Below are 18,439 nucleotides of genomic sequence, written 5' to 3'. Positions count from 1 at the left end.
TGGAATCACCTGAAACTTTAATAATAATAGTACACAACACACACACATTCACACAAACAATAAATGATACCTGGGTCTTAGCTACAGAAGTTATTTAACCAGACTGAGCTAGCCATCTACAAAAAAGTAAAAAAACAAGATGAAAACCAGATGGATTAAATGGATGTGGGGAGAAGTACTGGAAGAAAATTTGAAAGAAATCTTTTATAATAGAGTGGGGGAAGGGCTTTCTTCTTAATTTTGACACACATCAGAAGCCATAAAGAAAAGACCAACATCTGACTAACAATAGCAATTTATAAATTCTGCATAACAAACAATTTTGAAAGCAAAGCCAGAATAAAAATACTCAGAAAAACATATTTGACTTACAGCTCATATCACAAAGAACCAATTACTATGCAAAAAAATACTTATTACTTGAAAAAAGACCTTCAATCCAATAGAAAAAAAGAACAAAAGATAAGAACAGACTAGTCAAAAAATGTGAAATACAAAATCTCTAAAACTGTTTGAAAAGATGCTCAAACTCAGTCATAATAGAAGTCAAAATTAAAACTACAAGGGGAGTGGGCTGGAGTTGTGGTTCAGTGATGGAGCATGTTTCTAGCATGTGTGAGGTACTGGGTTCGATTCTCAGCACCGCATATAAATAAAGGTCCATCAACAACTAAAAAAAAAATTAAAAATAAAAAAACTACAAGGAGATACCCATTTTATCTACCAGACTGACAATGGAATTAGATCATCAAACTAGTAAAACAATTGATTATGTAGTATGTCTGCAAGAGTGTGAGATAATAGACTTATTATTTGCAACTTAGCCAACTCTGTTGTAAATTTACATACCTTTAAATCATCAATTCTAATTCTGAGGATTTAACCAAGAGAAACCCTCTTACATGTTTTATAAGATACATGTATAATATATTCATTCAGCATTAAAAATGATAGCAAAAATCTGGGTAAAAGTTAAATGTCTTTTAGCAGGAAATTGCATTGCACACCTATTATATACTCTACTGCTAAAAAGAATATAAATTTTCCACAAGCCATACTCAGAAAGGCAAGGGTTGAATGTTTTCTTTCATATGCAGAAGCCAGAACAAAGTAAGAAAAAAAAAAAAAAAATAGAGGTGGGATGTGGGGAGGTGATCCCGTGAAGAAAGAGAGAGCAGTGGAGTAGAAGAAGGGGAATTAATGGGGAAGGAGGAGGGACAGGAAAAGGGAGGAACTGCAGACTGAAATTGACAAAAGAATGTATATATAAGGATATACTGCAGTGAATTCCACCTGTATATATATCTACAAAACACCAAATAAAAAATAAATAAATAAATAAATAGAAGGAAGACCAGTAGAGTAGAGGAATGGGAACAGGGGGAGAGAAGAGGGGATGTGTGCTGAAATGAAGCAAATATATTCCATGCATGTGTGACTATGTTAAAATAAACCCCACGATTATGTGTAACTATATTGCACTAATAAATACGATTTTAAATATACGTAAAATTTCCATATGTGTTAATAGGGAAAGATTCCTAAGGCATACTTGATAACTGAAAAAGGTCATTCCAGAACAGTATATATAATATGCTCCCATTTGTGTAAAAACCAAAAGGAATATGTACCTTCTTAAATCCATTCACCCTCTTCTGACTTTTCAACCACATGTAATATTTTTTTTAATTTTTTTAGTTGTCAATGAATCTTTATTTATTCACATATATGTGGTACTGAGAATTGAACCCAGTGCCTCACACATGCTAGGCTAGCACCCTACCACTGAGATACAAACCCAGTCCCCATATGTAATATTTTTAACATTAAATTTTTCATTTAATTAATTTTTAATGTTAAAAATATTAAATAAACTTTACTCCCAGAATTATATTTTCATGTTTTACTTGATTTTGGACTCAGGTTTTCTACTGTGTCAGAATATGGTTCCATCCAGATGCTTGTTTTATAATCACATCATTCCTGAGCATGTGATTACAATAAGACTCCACCTTGGAAGAGATACAGGAATGGAACTTTACCAAAAGATAAAATCTCTGAATACCTGGACAGAACAAAAGTCCTCTCTCATGAGTTCTTGAAAAAACATGTGAGCAAGTTACCATAAATAATGGAATAAGCTCTTAAGCGCTAGCCTAACTGTAGATGTTTGCATGGAGAACTGCGTTCTTTGCCTAATGACCTTCACTCTGTGGAGACTACATTAAAAATAAAGCAAGACAAAAATCAATGAAGAGAATCAATGTACTGCTCTCATCAGCCAACCTTGAACATGTGGAACTTTGGTGCCTCCTCCCGTCCTCAAAATCATTTGCATAGTACATAATGGAAGAGAATAATTTCCAAAAAGAAAAATTCTCCAAATATTATTTAAGACAGGAACTGCAGGCCCGTCAGCATAGCAGGACCACAGATTAGGGGGCTGCAATGAAAGATGAGGCTGGAGTGGGGTGAGGTGAGTTCATAAAAGCCTTTCAGGCTTTAGGGAGTCTCTGAGTGTTTTAGGCAGCAGAAAGACTCAATTGATTTTGTATTTTAAAAGTCTGCCTTGCTGTGATGTGGAAAGTTAACTGAAGGGTAACAAGACTGCAGGAAGAGCAGGCCAGTTAAGAGGCGATTGAAATAAACTGTGAAGGGAGGCAAGGATGCCTGTGGTGGTGGAGATCAGGTTCCTGCAGCTATCTGAGGTCAGGGACTCTGTGGCTTATTCTTCCCCTGCATTCTGTAACTGCCTAACAATCATCCTCTCGTCAGTTGAATCAACGTCACATGATGATAGATCATCAATCTGCATGATCAGGTTGTTGATCCCCTCTTTGCTGTGATGTCTGTGAAGACCACTGCAATGAGGAGATGATGACACTCAGGAGGGATGAGATCTTACAACCACCTGTGCCTTATCTCACAAGTAATGAAAGGGAAGCCTATGTCCCTCCCCACTCAGGCAATTACAACCCTGGAGAAAAAGAAAGGAAGTACCATGCACAGAACTTCCTGGGTTTGGTTTTTGGTGGTCTCCCAAATTGTGTCCTTGTTGGGATATGTAAATTTCTTTTCAAGAGAAGTCTTTAACCAGGCACCCTGTGGTCAGCACAGCTGGCACTTTGGGCTGTCATATTGCATCACAATCATCTTTAAATAAATACTCAGTGCTCACACTTTGTATCCAAAGTCAATTTCATCTGCATTCAAATGCTTGTCCTCTGTAAACTAAAGGACAAGAACATATCTTCCATGAAAGAAAAAATGCACATCTTGATTATTTAAAAATACAGTCCGTCTTACATATTTTCCAGTTTAAGGGCTTGCCAGTTAAATATGTGTATGTGCTTTCAGATGAGAGCAGTTCATTGATTCTCTATGTAGACAAACACAGGTATCACACACACACGAAACACCTATATAGATTTTTTTTTTCCCCACTAATCCATGATGGCATGGACTATGCCATGCCATCTAAGGGCAGACCATTCAAGGTTCAAAAAGAGTAGACACCACTGTTCAAGGGTTACTCACTTTAATTGATGCAGGTATGGCTTGGAGTACATGAGACTGTTTCCTACATTCACTCAGGAAGGAGCACACAAACCCTGGTTTATCACTGAATTCCCTCATAAATTAACTAATCCCCACAAACCCCAGGACTTACAAATATGCTTTCAGTATTTCTATTTGTTAAAGGCAGGGGAAAAGCAGAGCGGCTGCTAAAATTTTTGCACATTGTTTCATGTTTCCTTTTAGGCCCTGGATCAGGAAGTGTTTAACATCAAGTATTATTCCTACAGATTAATGGCTGTTGCTTGGAAAGGTTGAGAGAAGTCTTTTTCTGCCAACACAAACATACATTGTTGATGCACCAGACTGGATTCACAGATAGAAATATTATTATTCTTTTTTCTGTACTGCATTTGCATCCAGGGCTCCACACACGCTGGGCAAGCACTGTAACACTGAGCAACATCTGCAGAACTACAGTAGTCTTCTTTAATCAGAGTTTATGTCCTTCCTTTTGACTATGTGCTAACATCACAGTGAAATGACCTCAACAATTTTCATCAATGACTTTCTTCCCTTTTATTTATTTATTTTTAATAATTTATTTATTTTGATTCATTGTAAACAAATGGAGTACAACTTGTTTCTCCGGTTGTACATAAAGTAGAGTCATACCATTTGTGTAATCATACATGTACATAGGGTAATGATGCTTGTCTCATTCTGTTACTTTTCCTTCCCCCCACCCCTCCCACCCCTCTTTTTCCTCTATACAATCCATCCTTCCTCCATTCTTGCCTCCCTCCCACCCCCCATTATGTATCATCATCTGCTTATCAGAGAGGTCACTCGGCCTTTGGTTTTTTGAGATTGGCTTATCTCACTTGGCATGATATTCTCTAACTTCATCCATTTGCCTGCACATACCATAATTTTATTCTTCTTTATGGCTGAGTAATACTCCATTGTGTATATATATACCACAGTTTCTTTATGCATTCATCAATTGAAAGGCATCTAGGTTGGTTTCACAATCTAGTTATTGTGAATTGAGCAGCTATGAACATTGATGTGGCTGCGTTGCTGTAGTATGCTGATTTTAAGTCCTTGGGTATAGGCCAGGGAGTGGGATAGCTGGGTCAAATGATGGTTCCATTCCAAGTTTTCGAAGGAATCTCCACACTGCTTTCCAGAGTGGCTGCACTAATTTGCAATCCCACCAGCAAGACAGTTTGGATGAAAAATATTTCTCTCTTGAAAGTCATATGATGGGTCTCTGAGCCTTTCATTGTTTTCAGGCTGATATTTGGTTGATGCTCCTGAAATCAAATTTTAAATCTCAGTTGGGTCAGTAAGCTTTGCCAAGAAAAATATTGTCTGCACTTGCAACTATACCTTGCAAACCTGCCACAGGTCATGTGAGGTTTAGAACAAAACCTCCATCACCACTGCACCAGCAGATGTCTCTTGAGGATCAAGGGGGTGGAAAAAAGGAAGGTTAAGAGACAGGAAGTCCTGAAGAAAGGATCATCTTGTATCTACCACCTTTACCCACTGATTTTCAAGTGTGTTTCTGGGACTTTTAGTAAGAGAGAAGAGAATATAAAATGGGTCAAAGACTGACCCAGATATTTGTACACGATGTCAAGGTACTAAATGTTATAAGTAGTGCCACTACAGTAACATCGCAATAATTTTGGTACCACCAATTTAAGTTCACCATGGTCTAGATATCTTGGTCTGCATCTTATTTATTATGATTATCACTATCACTATTATTGTGGTGGTGCTGGGGGTCAAACTTAGGACCTGTGCATGCTAAACACATACTCTACCACTGAGCTACATCCTTAACCTCTATGTTATTCTTAAAAACAACTACAAAAAGTTTTAGTATTAAATAACAGTATAAACCACAAAAATGTACCTAACAAAGTGAAGATTTTTATAAGGCATTATTATTTTTCTTTGCTATTTTATGCATCATTTATTTGTTTTTGAACCTTGTATTATGGAATGTTTAAAATATACCACAAAGTATACAGAATAGTATGATATATACCCCTTATATACTTTTGGAGAGAGGAATAGTTGGACCATTTTAAAGGAAATTCCAAACATTCTATTATTTCCATTCAGTAATCAGGAGACTCTGATAACAATGTTTTCAGGGCAGGATCCTATATGGTGTCTGATTGAGAAAACAGCTCTGCCATTATTATTGACCATCCAAGAAAACAGAAAAACCGAAGCTGGAAGTTCTGCCAAAGTCAAATTTCTAGATTTAATATGCAATACTTTTAGAAGAAAATAAAATAGCAATCCACTTTAAAAAAAACAGTATATTAATCACTTGGAACGTCAAAGTAGTTTTCAAAAAGCACCTATTGAGTGCTGTATAGATAGTATATCCTTAAGGAGTTTTCAATTTACAGTAGAAATGAAGAAGTAGAAGTCTTGTTAGAATAGTCAAGCAGTATAGAAAAAGAGGGAGAAGAATGTTTCTAAGTGAGGATAAGGAGACCTGAATAGGGTGGAGGGAGAAAAGAATAGTAAGCCTCTAGTCAGAAGATTAGATAAAGGGAACCTAAATAGTCCATGTCCAGATCCCCTAGAAGACAGAGACCTGCTTACAATAATTCAATGTCTACAGAACCACAGGAGCTTTGGTTAATCTAGCTTCCTTTATATGGAAAATGTCCAGGCTAAACATGCAAGTGATAAAGACCATGAAAGAGCTCGCAGGCACAGGAGAGAGAGTCAGGGATGGGAGAGAGGGGGAAAGAGACCTGAAATTAACCTAAGAAGGTGGTAGGATGCTTCACTCTTAGGGAAGGGGGAGGGAAGGCAATGAATGGAGGTTTGGGGAATGGAAAGAAGTTGGTAAGATTCAATCTCCTAAGTAAATTAGAAGATTAGAGTGTCTCTGGGGGACAAAGAGAGCAAGGGTAGGACTAGGGATTATGAGAGAAGTTTGTATTGTATTTAACATCTATAAATCTTTCAGTGCTCTCTTTAAAAACAAAACAAAGCCTCTCCCTGCCCCTAATATCCCTCAGTTACAACCCTGCCCTGTTTTCCATCCATTATCTTCTCCACAGTGAAGTTTGCCTAAGCACATCTAGACCCCAACAGTCTGGTATTAACCTCACAACTCCTTTGAAACCACCCCTAAATGCCAGCTCAGAAAATAGCCTGTTTCCCATTTGCTCCCCTATCCCTGGCACACCATTGAGAACTATAAAGTTCTCCTTCCTGAAATTCTCTGCTCTCTTGCATCATTGACATATCATGTCCCTGATCTTCTTCCTTTATCTTCAAGCACATCTTCTTTTCCTCTCTAGCCAGTTCCTTCCGTTCTCTCTCCACATCCTTAACCACAGATATTCTCTAAGGATCTATCCCTTGGCTTCAATCTGGGTCTCTTAAGGTGTTGCTATGTTTTCTTCTCTGTGTTCTCACTGCTCAATAAGGTAGCCACCAGGTTTATGTAGCTATTTAGATTTAAATTAATTAGCATTCCATAAAATTCAAAATTCAATTCCTCAATCTAATTAGCCACATTTCAAGTGTTCACAAACCATTTGTGGCTAGTGACTATGCTATAGATCAGAGCAAATATAGAACACTTTTTTTCTTCAGAGAAAGTTCCATTGAACAGTATGGATCCAGAGCTTACCCCAGAACTTCAAATCTGGCAATGTAGATGTCCTATCTGACATCTCCCCTGGAAGTCATTCTGGAATCACAGATATTTTTTTTCTCTAAATCCTACTCCATTTAACACAGATTTCTTATAGCACTAATTTGTATAAACTTTAATTTTACTTGAAAAAGTTTCCATGTAACAAACGCATATACACCAATAAATGGGAAATATTTACATCTATAATTTGGAATATTTAGATATGGTTTTGTTTACTGAAGTAACTAAGGTCATTTTCACTGAGAAAAACTGTAGGCTATTATAGTCATGAAGGGAGGAATCTTCATCTTCCACATATTACCCCTATATAGCGTTTCCCCAATCCAGAGTCCCATAAAATAATAAAAACATTTATTTTATGGGAGATTTTCTTTATGATTATGTATTTTTTAACATTTTTCAATAAAAACCAAAGTTCTATCCTATACAGTCAATGAATACATTATCCTCACTGCAGAGAAGCAGACTTTATGATTCTTTTAGGAGCACTAAAAGTATTCTGCTTGAAACAATGATAATCAGGCACCAAAGATCTTTGTCCAAATACAGTCAATGCTACTAGACACATTAGATTCTGAAACATTGTATTCAACAAAGAATCAGATCTGGTACTGATTTTAATCAGAAAGCAACCTCTCTCTTTGCTGCCTCCTAAACTTAGCAAAGACTTACCATTCTCAGCACGCTGACAATTTTAATGGTGTGAGGTTTCACTGGGCAGGCTTGCTCAGGGTGACCTCAGCCTGCAATTCTAAAGATGAAGTTTATTAAGTGCAGGTGAGCCATCAATTTAAAAAGTCAGAGAGGGTTAACTGAAAGCCTACTTTTCAGAAGCACAGGGATTCCAGGGAAGGCATTACAATGTGACAAAGGGAATTCATTTAGGAAAAGAAAAGCCATCTCCAAAGACAAAATGGTAAATGGTAACCCAGGAGGATAAGCCCATAGTGCTTGGTTGCACTGGGTAATTCCATCTGAACTGGTTATCATTCTTTTCAGTGGAATTATAATGCCTCTTTTTTAAAGATGACAAAAAAGTAGAATCATATTATTTTAGTAGGAATATCATTGTGAATATTTGTGACCATGATTATTAATTCAGTAATAACATTATATATAGTATGATGCTTATACTTTCTATAATTCAAAGTATTTTTGCATATGCTTTGGCTTGGATATGAGAGATCCCCCCAAAGCTTCTGTTTATGCAGGAATATTCAGAGGTAAAATAATTAGATTATGAGAGCTGTAACCTAAAGAGTCCATCCTAGCTTGAATGGACTCACTGGGTGGTAACTATAGGTAGAGGGGATGTGGCTGGATGAGGCGAGTCTCTGGAGCATGCCCTGGAAGGGTACGTCTTCCCTGTGAACCCTTCCTCCCTGCCTTCTCTCTGTTTTCTGACCCCACTGAGCAGCTTTCCTCTTTGGACCCTTCCCCCACGTTGGGCTCAGAGCAATACAATTAGCCATCTATGGACTGAGACCTCTGAAATCATGAACCCCTAAGTGCTCCTCTTGGTTGTTCTTGTTGGGTACTTGGGTGACAACAGTGCAAAAGCTGACATGCATGTTAAAAAATTAAGTTTGTGAATGTTTCATAGGGCATAAAAATACTGGAACATTCTGAGATTAATCATTGGTTACCAATAGACTATCCTTCTTTTAAGAGCAAAGAAGGTATGAAAGAAGCAGAGGATGAAGCCCCTTTTCTCAAGAAATTGTTTTGGGCAACAATATATAAGACACTTAGGGAATATGTATGTATGGGATGCTATGGTTCACACTTAAAATAAAATAATGTAGAATTTCAGGACAGAAGAATGGTAAGTATTGGGAAGCAACACTTAGAAAAGATTTCACAGAGGAAGTAAGCCCCTGTTGTCTGAGTACTGACTGGTACTAGAAAAAAAGCATGGGATAAGATAAGCATAAATAGATGTCCTAAATTCCCCCAGAGAACCCTGATTTCTTTCTTGTAAATAGTCTTAAGGTGAAAGAAATATAATCAAAATTGCCACTGGAATGGTGGTAGTGTTTGGGTTTGCATGTGTGAGTGCGTGTGTCAGGGTTGGCAAAGAGCATAGACTGCCTAATTGGATAGGAATGATCATTTAAAGGGACACTAGAGTTGGGTGCAGTGGTACAGACCTATAAACCCGTGACTCAGGAGGCTAAGGCAGGAAGATTGCAAGTTTGAGACCAGCCTCAGTAATTTAGTGAGACCCTGTCTCAAAATAAAAAATAAAAAGGGCTGGGGGTGTAGTTCAGTGGTTAAGTACACTTAGGTTCAATCCTCAGTACTGAAAAAAATTCAATTCAATTCAATCGAATTACATTAAATTAAAAACTAAAAACTTTTAGAACTCATAAGTGAATTAAATAAAGTAGCAGGATATAAGATCAATGCTCATAAATCTAATGCATTTTTATATATAAGTGATGAATCTTTGGAAAGAAAGATTAGGAAAACTACCCCATTCACAATAGCCTCGAAAAAAATAAAATACTTGGGAATCAATCTCACAAAAGAGGTGAAAGACCTCTACAATGAGAACTACAGAACACTAAAGAAAGAAATTAAAGAAAACCTTAGAAGATGGAAAGATCTCCCATATTCTTGGATAGGCAGAATTAATATTGTCAAAATGGCCATACTACCAAAAGTGCTATACAGATTCAATGCAATTCCAATTAAAATCCCAATGATGTACCTTACAGAAATAGAGCAAGCAATCATGAAATTCATCTGGAAGAATAAGAAACCCAGAATAGCTAAAGCAATCCTTCACAGGAAAAATGAAGCTGGGGGTATCGCAATACCAGAACTTCAACTATACTACAAAGCAATAGTAACAAAAATGGCATGGTATTGGTACCAAAATAGACAGGTAGATCAATGGTACAGAATAGGGGACACGGACAGAAACCCAAATAAATACAATTTTCTCATACTAGACAAAGGTGCCAAAAATATGCAATGGAGAAAAGATAGCCTCTTCAACAAATGGTGCTGGGAGAATTGGAAATCCATTTTCAGAATGAAACTAAACCCATATCTCTCACCGTGCATGAAACTCAACTCAAAATGGATTAAGTTTCTCAGAATCAGACCAGAGACCCTGCAGATTATAAAAGAAAAAGTAGGGCCAGATCTTCAACATGTCGGCTTAGGACCAGACTTCCTCAACAGGACTCCCATAGCACAAGAAATAAAAGTAAGAATCAACAACTGGGATAGATTCAAACTAAAAAGCTTTCTCTCAGCAAAGGAAACTATCAGCAATGCGAAGAAAGAGCCTACAGAGTAGGAGAAAATCTTTGCCAATCATACTTCAGATAGAACACTAATCTCCAGAATCTATAAAGAACTCAAAAAACTCTACACCAAGAATACAAATAACCCAGTCAACAAATGGGCTAAGGAAATGAACAGACACTTCACAGAAGAAGACCTACAAGCAATCAAAAAACATATGAAAAAATGTTCCACATCTCTAGTAATAAGAAAAATGCAAATCAAAACTACCCTAAGATTCCATCTCACCCCAATTAGAATGGCGATTATCAAGAATACAAGCAACAACAGGTATTGGCGAGGATGTGGGGAGAAAGGTACAGTCATACATTGCTGGTGGGGCTGCAAATTAGTGCAGCCACTCTGGAAAGCAGTGTGGAGATTCCTCAGAAAGCTTGGAATGGAACCACCATTTGACCCAGCTATCCCACTCCTCAGCCTATACCCAAAGGACTTAAAATCAGCATACTACAGAGATACAGCCACATCAATGTTCATTGCTGCTCAATTCACCATAGCCAGATTGTGGAACCAACCTAGATGTCCTTCAATTGATGAGTGGATAATGAAATTGCAGCATATATATGCAATGGAATATTACTCAGCCATAAAGAATAATAAAATTATGGCATTTGCAGGCAAATGGATGAAATTGGAGAATATCATGCTAAGTGAGATAAGCCAATCTCAAAAAACCAAAGGCCGAATGATCTCTCTGATAAGCGGATGATGACACATAATGGGGGGAGGGAGGGGTTAGTGTTAGGGTTAGAGTTAGGGTTAGGGTTAGGGAGGGGGCCAAGAATGGAGGAAGGAAGGACTGTATAGAGAGAAAAGAGGGATGGGAGGGGTGGGGGGAAGGGAAAAAATAACAGAATGAATCAAACAACATTACCCTATGTAAATTTATGATTACACAAATGGTATGCCTTTACTCCATGTACAGAGAAACAACATATATCCCATTTGTTTACAATAAAAAAAAATTGCCCAACTTCTAGTCTTTCCAGCCCTCTTTTGCTCGCCCTCCCATTGGCCTGTCATCCTCCCAATGTCCTCCTTGCTGGGCAATGTCTCACCCACACATTCAGCTTTCCTGTACCTCTGTTATTTTACTGCAGACACTTGGACAATAGCAACCCCAGATCCAGTGCCATAAAATATGTCTTCTCTTTACTCTTAGGCTTCTAAACAGGCTGATACCACTGCAAATGCAGTCACACTCCCTGCAGAATTCTGAACTCCATGTAGGGCTCATATTTGTCCATAATAATCTTCCCCTAACATTCTCCTCAGTAACGATTCAGCACGTGTGGTCATTCTCACAATCCCTGACTGGTCCACGTCTCCTTACTTCTAGGAATACACAGCTTTGTCTTTTGCTTGATGAAAGCTGAGTCTTTAGGGGTGATCCCTCAACTGCTCACCCCTCAGATACAAGTGTTAGCTTGCTCTCTATCCATCTTTTCTTTTTCCCTCTCACAGAAGGTGAAGGGCCTTGTCAGCCCTTATATATATTCCTTTCCTGTCTCTTCCAAGATTCCATCATAAAAAAATCCTTTGTCTGACTTACATCCTTGACATTGCTGCTCTCTGATCCTGTACCCTCTTAACCCATAAATACAGGGAATTCTTTTCCCTCATTGAAAACCCTCCTTCAACTGGAATTTCCCTCTAGCTACTACCTATCTTTCTCTGACTTTCTCACACAATCCTCTCAAAATATAACTTCATATGTACTAACTAAGTTCGGCACTCACTACAACCTCACAAGGCAGGAAACACCGCCATCACACACAGGGAATAAGTGAAGGCCCAAAGTCAGCACTAAAAGGTCAACATCAAATCTTTTGAATTTTACCACATAGTCTGGGGGGCCTTGGCATTCAAATCACACTTTAGCCTTTTGAATAAAGCCCCAAAGTAGAAGAAAGCAACATGTGATTTCGAATCAAATGGTCTGCAAATGTATACTAAGGGCCTGCTTTGTGCAAGACAATAACTTACTGCTCGACTAAAGAGGAAATTAGGTTTCTCTGACTGCATTTAAAAAAGGAAAAAAGAAAACTTAAATTTACCTGCCAAATTTTTTTCTAAACTAGATTTCAACAGGACATGTTACTCTGATTCTTTAACTTTCCTTCTCAACCCACTAAAAATGTACTCAAATTTACTGACTTCAGGTTCACAAACTCAAAGACAACCCTAGGTCTTATCCATCTGCACCTTTCTGCTGATTTGACTGACAGAAACTTTCTTTTTTTGGTAATCTTGACTTCCCTGATTTCTACATCACTCTACTCCCATGTCATGTGGACACCTTCTGGCAGGTTTTCTGCTGGACCTCTTACATTGAGTCTCCACGTTGGGGGAGTAGTATTGCCTGCACCAAGTCCCTCTCCACTGAAGCCCAACTTGGTACTCATGAACATGCCTGCGCTTTCCCAATCACTCTGTGATTCTATTCATGTTGATCCCTAGGCTTATCTAGATCCCATCCAAAATCTACCCATTCTTCAAGGTTCAATTCTTTAGTGAAACTCATCACTTCCATAATCCATCCTGCTTTTGTATTCCCATAATTTGTGTTAAAATTACCCTGAAGAATACTCATTTCTGCACATTCTTATCAATCCCACCAGGTCATGAGCTCCTTTTCATGAATACTATAATACCTAATGCCTAAAAACACTTGACACATAATAGGAATTTTAGCTACAAGTATTATTATTGTTTGTATTTACATTCCTCAGACCTCTTGCAAAATGATCATGTTTTAAAAATATTATGAGAAAATTTTTGAATTAATTAATCAGCAATTAAATAAAGCTCTAAAAATGGATGAATTCTTTCAGAAAGAAGTATAGATAGAAGGCTTACCTATAGTAGGTGGTAGAGAAGTAGAGAGAAACTAATGAATGGTATTAAAGAAAATGACAAGGAATCCCAAAAGGATAGAATAGAGGACATTTCTAACAATCCTTAGGCATATAATCTATTTCATAAGTTATCTGTGAAATCAATGTATTCTCCCAGTCATCCAAGATGAAGACAGATTCCTTGACCTGTCAGTCACTCTGTCTCTGATTTAGCCTGGAGAACACTCAAGTCAAATGGAATGGTGGTGCTTTATCTAGTTGTGTTGTCTAGTTTTCTGTGTCTTCTTACGTGCAGGTGGAAATGAACTAACTATAACAACAAAGGGAGAAATGATAGAACCTAATTTGAGGATTTTTTTTTCCTAAGATGGGTTCAAGAATACATCAAGAGAATTTGCCATATAAAGTGACTGCTCATTTTTTTGTATCAAGAAAAAGAATTAATTTGTGAATTGCTCTTGGATCACTTTACAGGAATATACTTTTGCCAACATTTCTGTGTTATGGTTTTTTGATGTGAGTACCATTTCTTTTGAAGTTTTGTTGTTTTTAGTACAGCCAAGTTGACTGGAGCTTTTAAAGTGCTATTTTTGGACACATACAAGTAGAAATTAATCATGGTGCCCAAGTGATGGTCTGGGTGTATGATTTCATTACTTTCAGTTTAGCCTGGGAAATATGTAACCAGTTTTTCACCCAGAAAGTAAAAATGTCCCAATTTATTAGAAAGTATTTGTTATTGGAAGCAGCCAATGACAGAAGTATAATAATCAGAACCATCCCAGCTACTTCAATGTAGGGCAACACTGGCTAGTCCTTGTGTAGGAATAAAGTCTACATCTGCTAAGGTGTGGCAAGAAAAGTTTAGAAGGTGTCCCTCTCCAAAACAAGATTCATAATGGCACTAGTTCTAGACAAGACTCTTTAAAATGCAAAAAAATCCCTGATAAGGGCAGTTCTGCTTCTAATATATGTCCATTAAAAGTGCACTTTTTAAGCATTCATGGGATATTTGGGTTGGCAAACAAAATATCAAACTAGAAAATTTTGCAAAGAGCCAGTGCCTACAACAAAAATTATGGTGCATATAACATTGATTCAGCAAAAGGCTGTAGATCCCTCAACATGTTTCAACAGTCTCAGGACACTAGTGTTCCCTCAAACACAAAATTGTCTACAGTGTCCAAAATGGTGGATATGAATTTGGAGAGAATGAGAGAGATCAAAAGGGAGTCTAAGAAGAAGAAAAATGGCACAAAAAGCCTGAAGGATCCTCTACCTTTTCCCCCAAGTTATTTCCAAGGCAAAACTCCTACAGGCAGACTTGATATTGGTATTATCTTCTCAATACTATAAGTCCTTTCTTCTTTGCATCACCTTTCCTCCACTGACCTGTAGCTGTGGTCTCTCTAATGCTGCATTGTTATACAATTTCAGCTAACATTACCCATAGAGTAGCGCCCAGCATGCATGACCATATGACATCCCTGCATTCCCCCATTTTTCTTACTATCTGGGTCACACCAACTATAAGACTCTGATCCCATCACATTTCCCTGATACATAAGAAATCTTCTTCAATTTCTCTTACCTACAAAGTTTTGTCTTTTCATGAAATGGCTTTGGTTTATGAGTTTATGAGTCCACATGAAGGAAACTCTGGAAACCAAGAATAAATATAAAGGTCCTGAAATCCAACCACACTTGAACATCCCCAGTGTGAAAGTGGTAAAATGAGAAAGACATTACACAGTGAGACAGGGAATTTGGATCCAGAGCAACCGTAACAAGATTGCTATGCCACCTTGGGTCAATCACACAACCTATTTGTAAAATAAAGGAGATGGAATAGATAAATCCCCTTGAAGGTGCCTAAATGTCCCAGTATTTTATAGAATGTTGGAACATCACTGGCAGAATAAGGGCATTTGAGTCACCTACAGTCACTCAATAAAGAACAGTAGATGGCCATTGGAGATTTGTGAGATGACTCACTAAATATTCCACACGTCAAGCCACAGGCCTGTGCTAGAGGGAACTTAACTCACAAAGCATATTCCTGCTTAACTTTTCAGCAACTGCCCTTCGGATAGATTTTTTTTTTTTTTTTAATCTCTTGTCTGGCAAATCTAGCACATAGCAGCCACATTTTCACCTGCCCACTCACATCTGCTGATGTGAACTGCCTCCCACTCTTAGCTACAACACCCTCGCCAGTGACAATGCTAACAGAGGAAAAGCATCTACTAAAAAACCTATATCTACAGTTCTTAATATAACAAATATTTAAACAAATCAAGAATTTGCAAAATCTGCATTTACAAATGCATATGTCTCTGTGTGACAGATTATTTGCTTTGCAAATGAATCCATCATGGAATTCCTTAGAATTACATGTCCTTTATTTTTCTTTCCCTTCACCACCTCCACCACAAATGATATTGTACACTTTTAACTTATTTCTAGCCATTCAAGAATACATCACTAATGTGAGGGAGGGATCATGAATAATTATAAAGATGAATGAAAAGCAAAATACATTTCTTTGGAGCCTTCTGGCTAATTTCCTTGCTGTATTGGTTTATATTTTGTATACCTAGCACCATCTAAAAACCACATGAATTTTAAATACCTTATGGAGTCCACCATGACATAGTAGTTCTCCAGGAAACAGTCTGCCAGAGCCATTGGCACAAGAGCCAGCATGACTGAAAACAGCAGCCAGTGTTGCTTTGTGAAGGTTTCTAAGGCAACAGTTATACCTTTCTCTTGTACTCAAGTCAATAGCTGTCATTTGGGGGCCGGTGAAAAGAAGGGAGTAATTCTGCCTCTTTACACAATAAATGTTAATAAGCAAAACACTAACCACATTTCTGGGAATGGCAGAGTTATTTTTAGAAATGGTGGCACTCTGGAAATTTTCATCTTTTGCTGTGAAATGCAAATGTGATTTCCTCAGCCTATAAATGGTAAACTCAATCGTGTTTGTTTTTGCAAGCTTGAGTTTTGTATGTTTTAGATTTCTCTTTACCCTAGGGGTTCCCTTATCTGTATGTGCACACAGATGAGAACAGGAACAGTGGCCCACTCTTTAAGGTAGGTCGTGAATTACTTCTCTGATGCTAACAATACCCTTAAAGTCAAGGGTTTCATTTCATGCAATTGTTAGTATTCCCTTAGAGGCTCATGTAAGCTAAAACCTAACAAAAACAAAAAGGACAGTCATCCTGTTCTTAAAAAAAAAAAAAAATTGTTCCCTTACTGCCAGAATGCAATTGTCTAGACTTCAGAAACAAAAGAATCTGAACTGCTGACTGAATTCCTAAAAACAGAAGACTTAATAGGAGGGCCCTGGCTCATGACAACTAGATTAAGGTTGGTGGGTGTGGGCAGTGGAAAGATCACTAGGCCAAGAATTCGGAGGCCTGAGATGAGGTCTGGACAAACCAGATCTCAGCTCCAGACCTCAGTTTCTTTAATTATAAGATCTAGATAATGATACCCACATTTTACTGCAATCAAATCAGATAACAAACTTGAAAATGCTTGGGAAACTATTAGGTTCTTCATAATGCAATGCCCTGCTTGTTGTCATACATTTTGATCCCAATGACATTGTAGAAAAATGAGGCTAAAAGTTACAAAAAAAAAAAAAAAAAAAAAAAAAAAAAAAAACACGAGAAAAGACTAGGCAGCAATGCTGGTTTCAACAAAACCTTCCTTCTCTCCCCCAGTCCTTCTTCTATCTCTCTTTTACCTAACCTCCTAGAAAAAAGCAAAAGTAATCATTGATCTTAACACTCCCTTCTAATAATCATGACTTTTCTACATTTTCAACCACAATGCCTAAATTAGATAATCTAATCAATCACCTACTAAGAGACAAAATCTGTATTAATTGTTTATCAAAATCATCAAATGTTTTGCTTCTAGAGAAGTTTGAAGTTGGAATCAGAACCTTTGCATTTATCATTCACTGAACAAATGGTTATTCAGTAGAAACTTGTGCCAAGCACTGAGATTTAGAAATGAAAGAAGATATATCTCCTTTCCCAGGAAGCTCAGAGTCCAGTGAGGAGGATAGACTGATACTCTCTTATATCTTAGAAACTAAAAACAATAGTTATCTAAGTTTGGCTCTACCTGCAACTCCCCTTCCATTATGCTGAGTAGCTGGATGAGATCTTCTTTGGATAACTCCAGAGACTTCTTAGGCTTTCGTTCACTTTCTCCAGATGGTTTTAGGTGTCGTTTGACAGTTCCTGAAGCCATGACATCATCCTCCTTCCTATTTGATTTGTTCTTCTTTTTTGCATCTTCTGAGAGACTCTTATCATCAGCATTACTGATGATGGAAGACTTAGGGCAGGAGATGTGCCCGTTAGATGAACTTTCACCACCTTGGTTTCGGGATCTCATCCCCACCTACAACACATAAAAAAAGATAAGCTGTTTTTTATCACCACCAAAAATATTTTTGTCAAAATACTTTTAGAAACTTATGGCAGCTTTACAACCTCACCAATGACGAAAAACAAACAGATCAGTCACAGCTTCCTTATCACTTCAATGAATATGTTATTACAACCTTCAGAAAAATGCTTGGTCTTCAGGAAAAAGTGAAAACGTGACTCTAACCTGACAAACACCTTGAACCAAATGATCATGATCATGATCAACTTCAACTGAGCCAAAGCATATGTATATATATCGCATATATGATATATGTCCTTGATACAAAGTGATGAGAATGGCAATTTACCTTTGTGATTTTTCCTACATGAAACATCAGGCTCTAGTCTATTAAGGAGAAAAATATCAGACAGATTCCAGTTCTATAAATTCCTAATCAGTAATCCCTAAAACTATGGAGGTTATCAAAAACAAGGAAAATCTGAAAAAACTGTTACAGCCAAAAAGGGCCTAAGGAGACATGACAAATAAATGTAGCAGAGGATCTTGGATAGACTCCTGGAACAGAAAAAAGACATTAAGAAAAACTGAGGAAAAATAAATAAAGCATGAATTTTAGTCAAAAGTC

The 18,439-nt window shown here is 37.5% G+C and overlaps 1 protein-coding gene across 2 annotated transcripts in view; it reads right to left on the bottom strand.

The window, feature by feature from the left end:
• FILIP1 (filamin A interacting protein 1) overlaps positions 1-17,823 on the bottom strand; it is an 89,819-nt gene extending 71,996 nt beyond the window's left edge. For both annotated transcript variants that reach the window (XM_079146511.1, XM_079146512.1), the window contains exon 1: positions 17,542-17,823. In XM_079146511.1, coding sequence (XP_079002637.1) covers positions 17,542-17,817 — 276 coding nt within the window. In that variant the 5' untranslated portion in view covers positions 17,818-17,823. The remainder of the gene's footprint in view (positions 1-17,541) is intronic.
• Between the last annotated feature and the right edge of the window lie 616 nt (positions 17,824-18,439).

This window comes from Sciurus vulgaris, assembly GCF_902686455.1.
Source record: "Sciurus vulgaris genome assembly, chromosome: 7".
NCBI lineage: Eukaryota > Metazoa > Chordata > Mammalia > Rodentia > Sciuridae > Sciurus > Sciurus vulgaris.
Note: the sequence above shows the minus strand (reverse complement) of the source record. Positions and strands in the feature narration are given on the sequence as shown.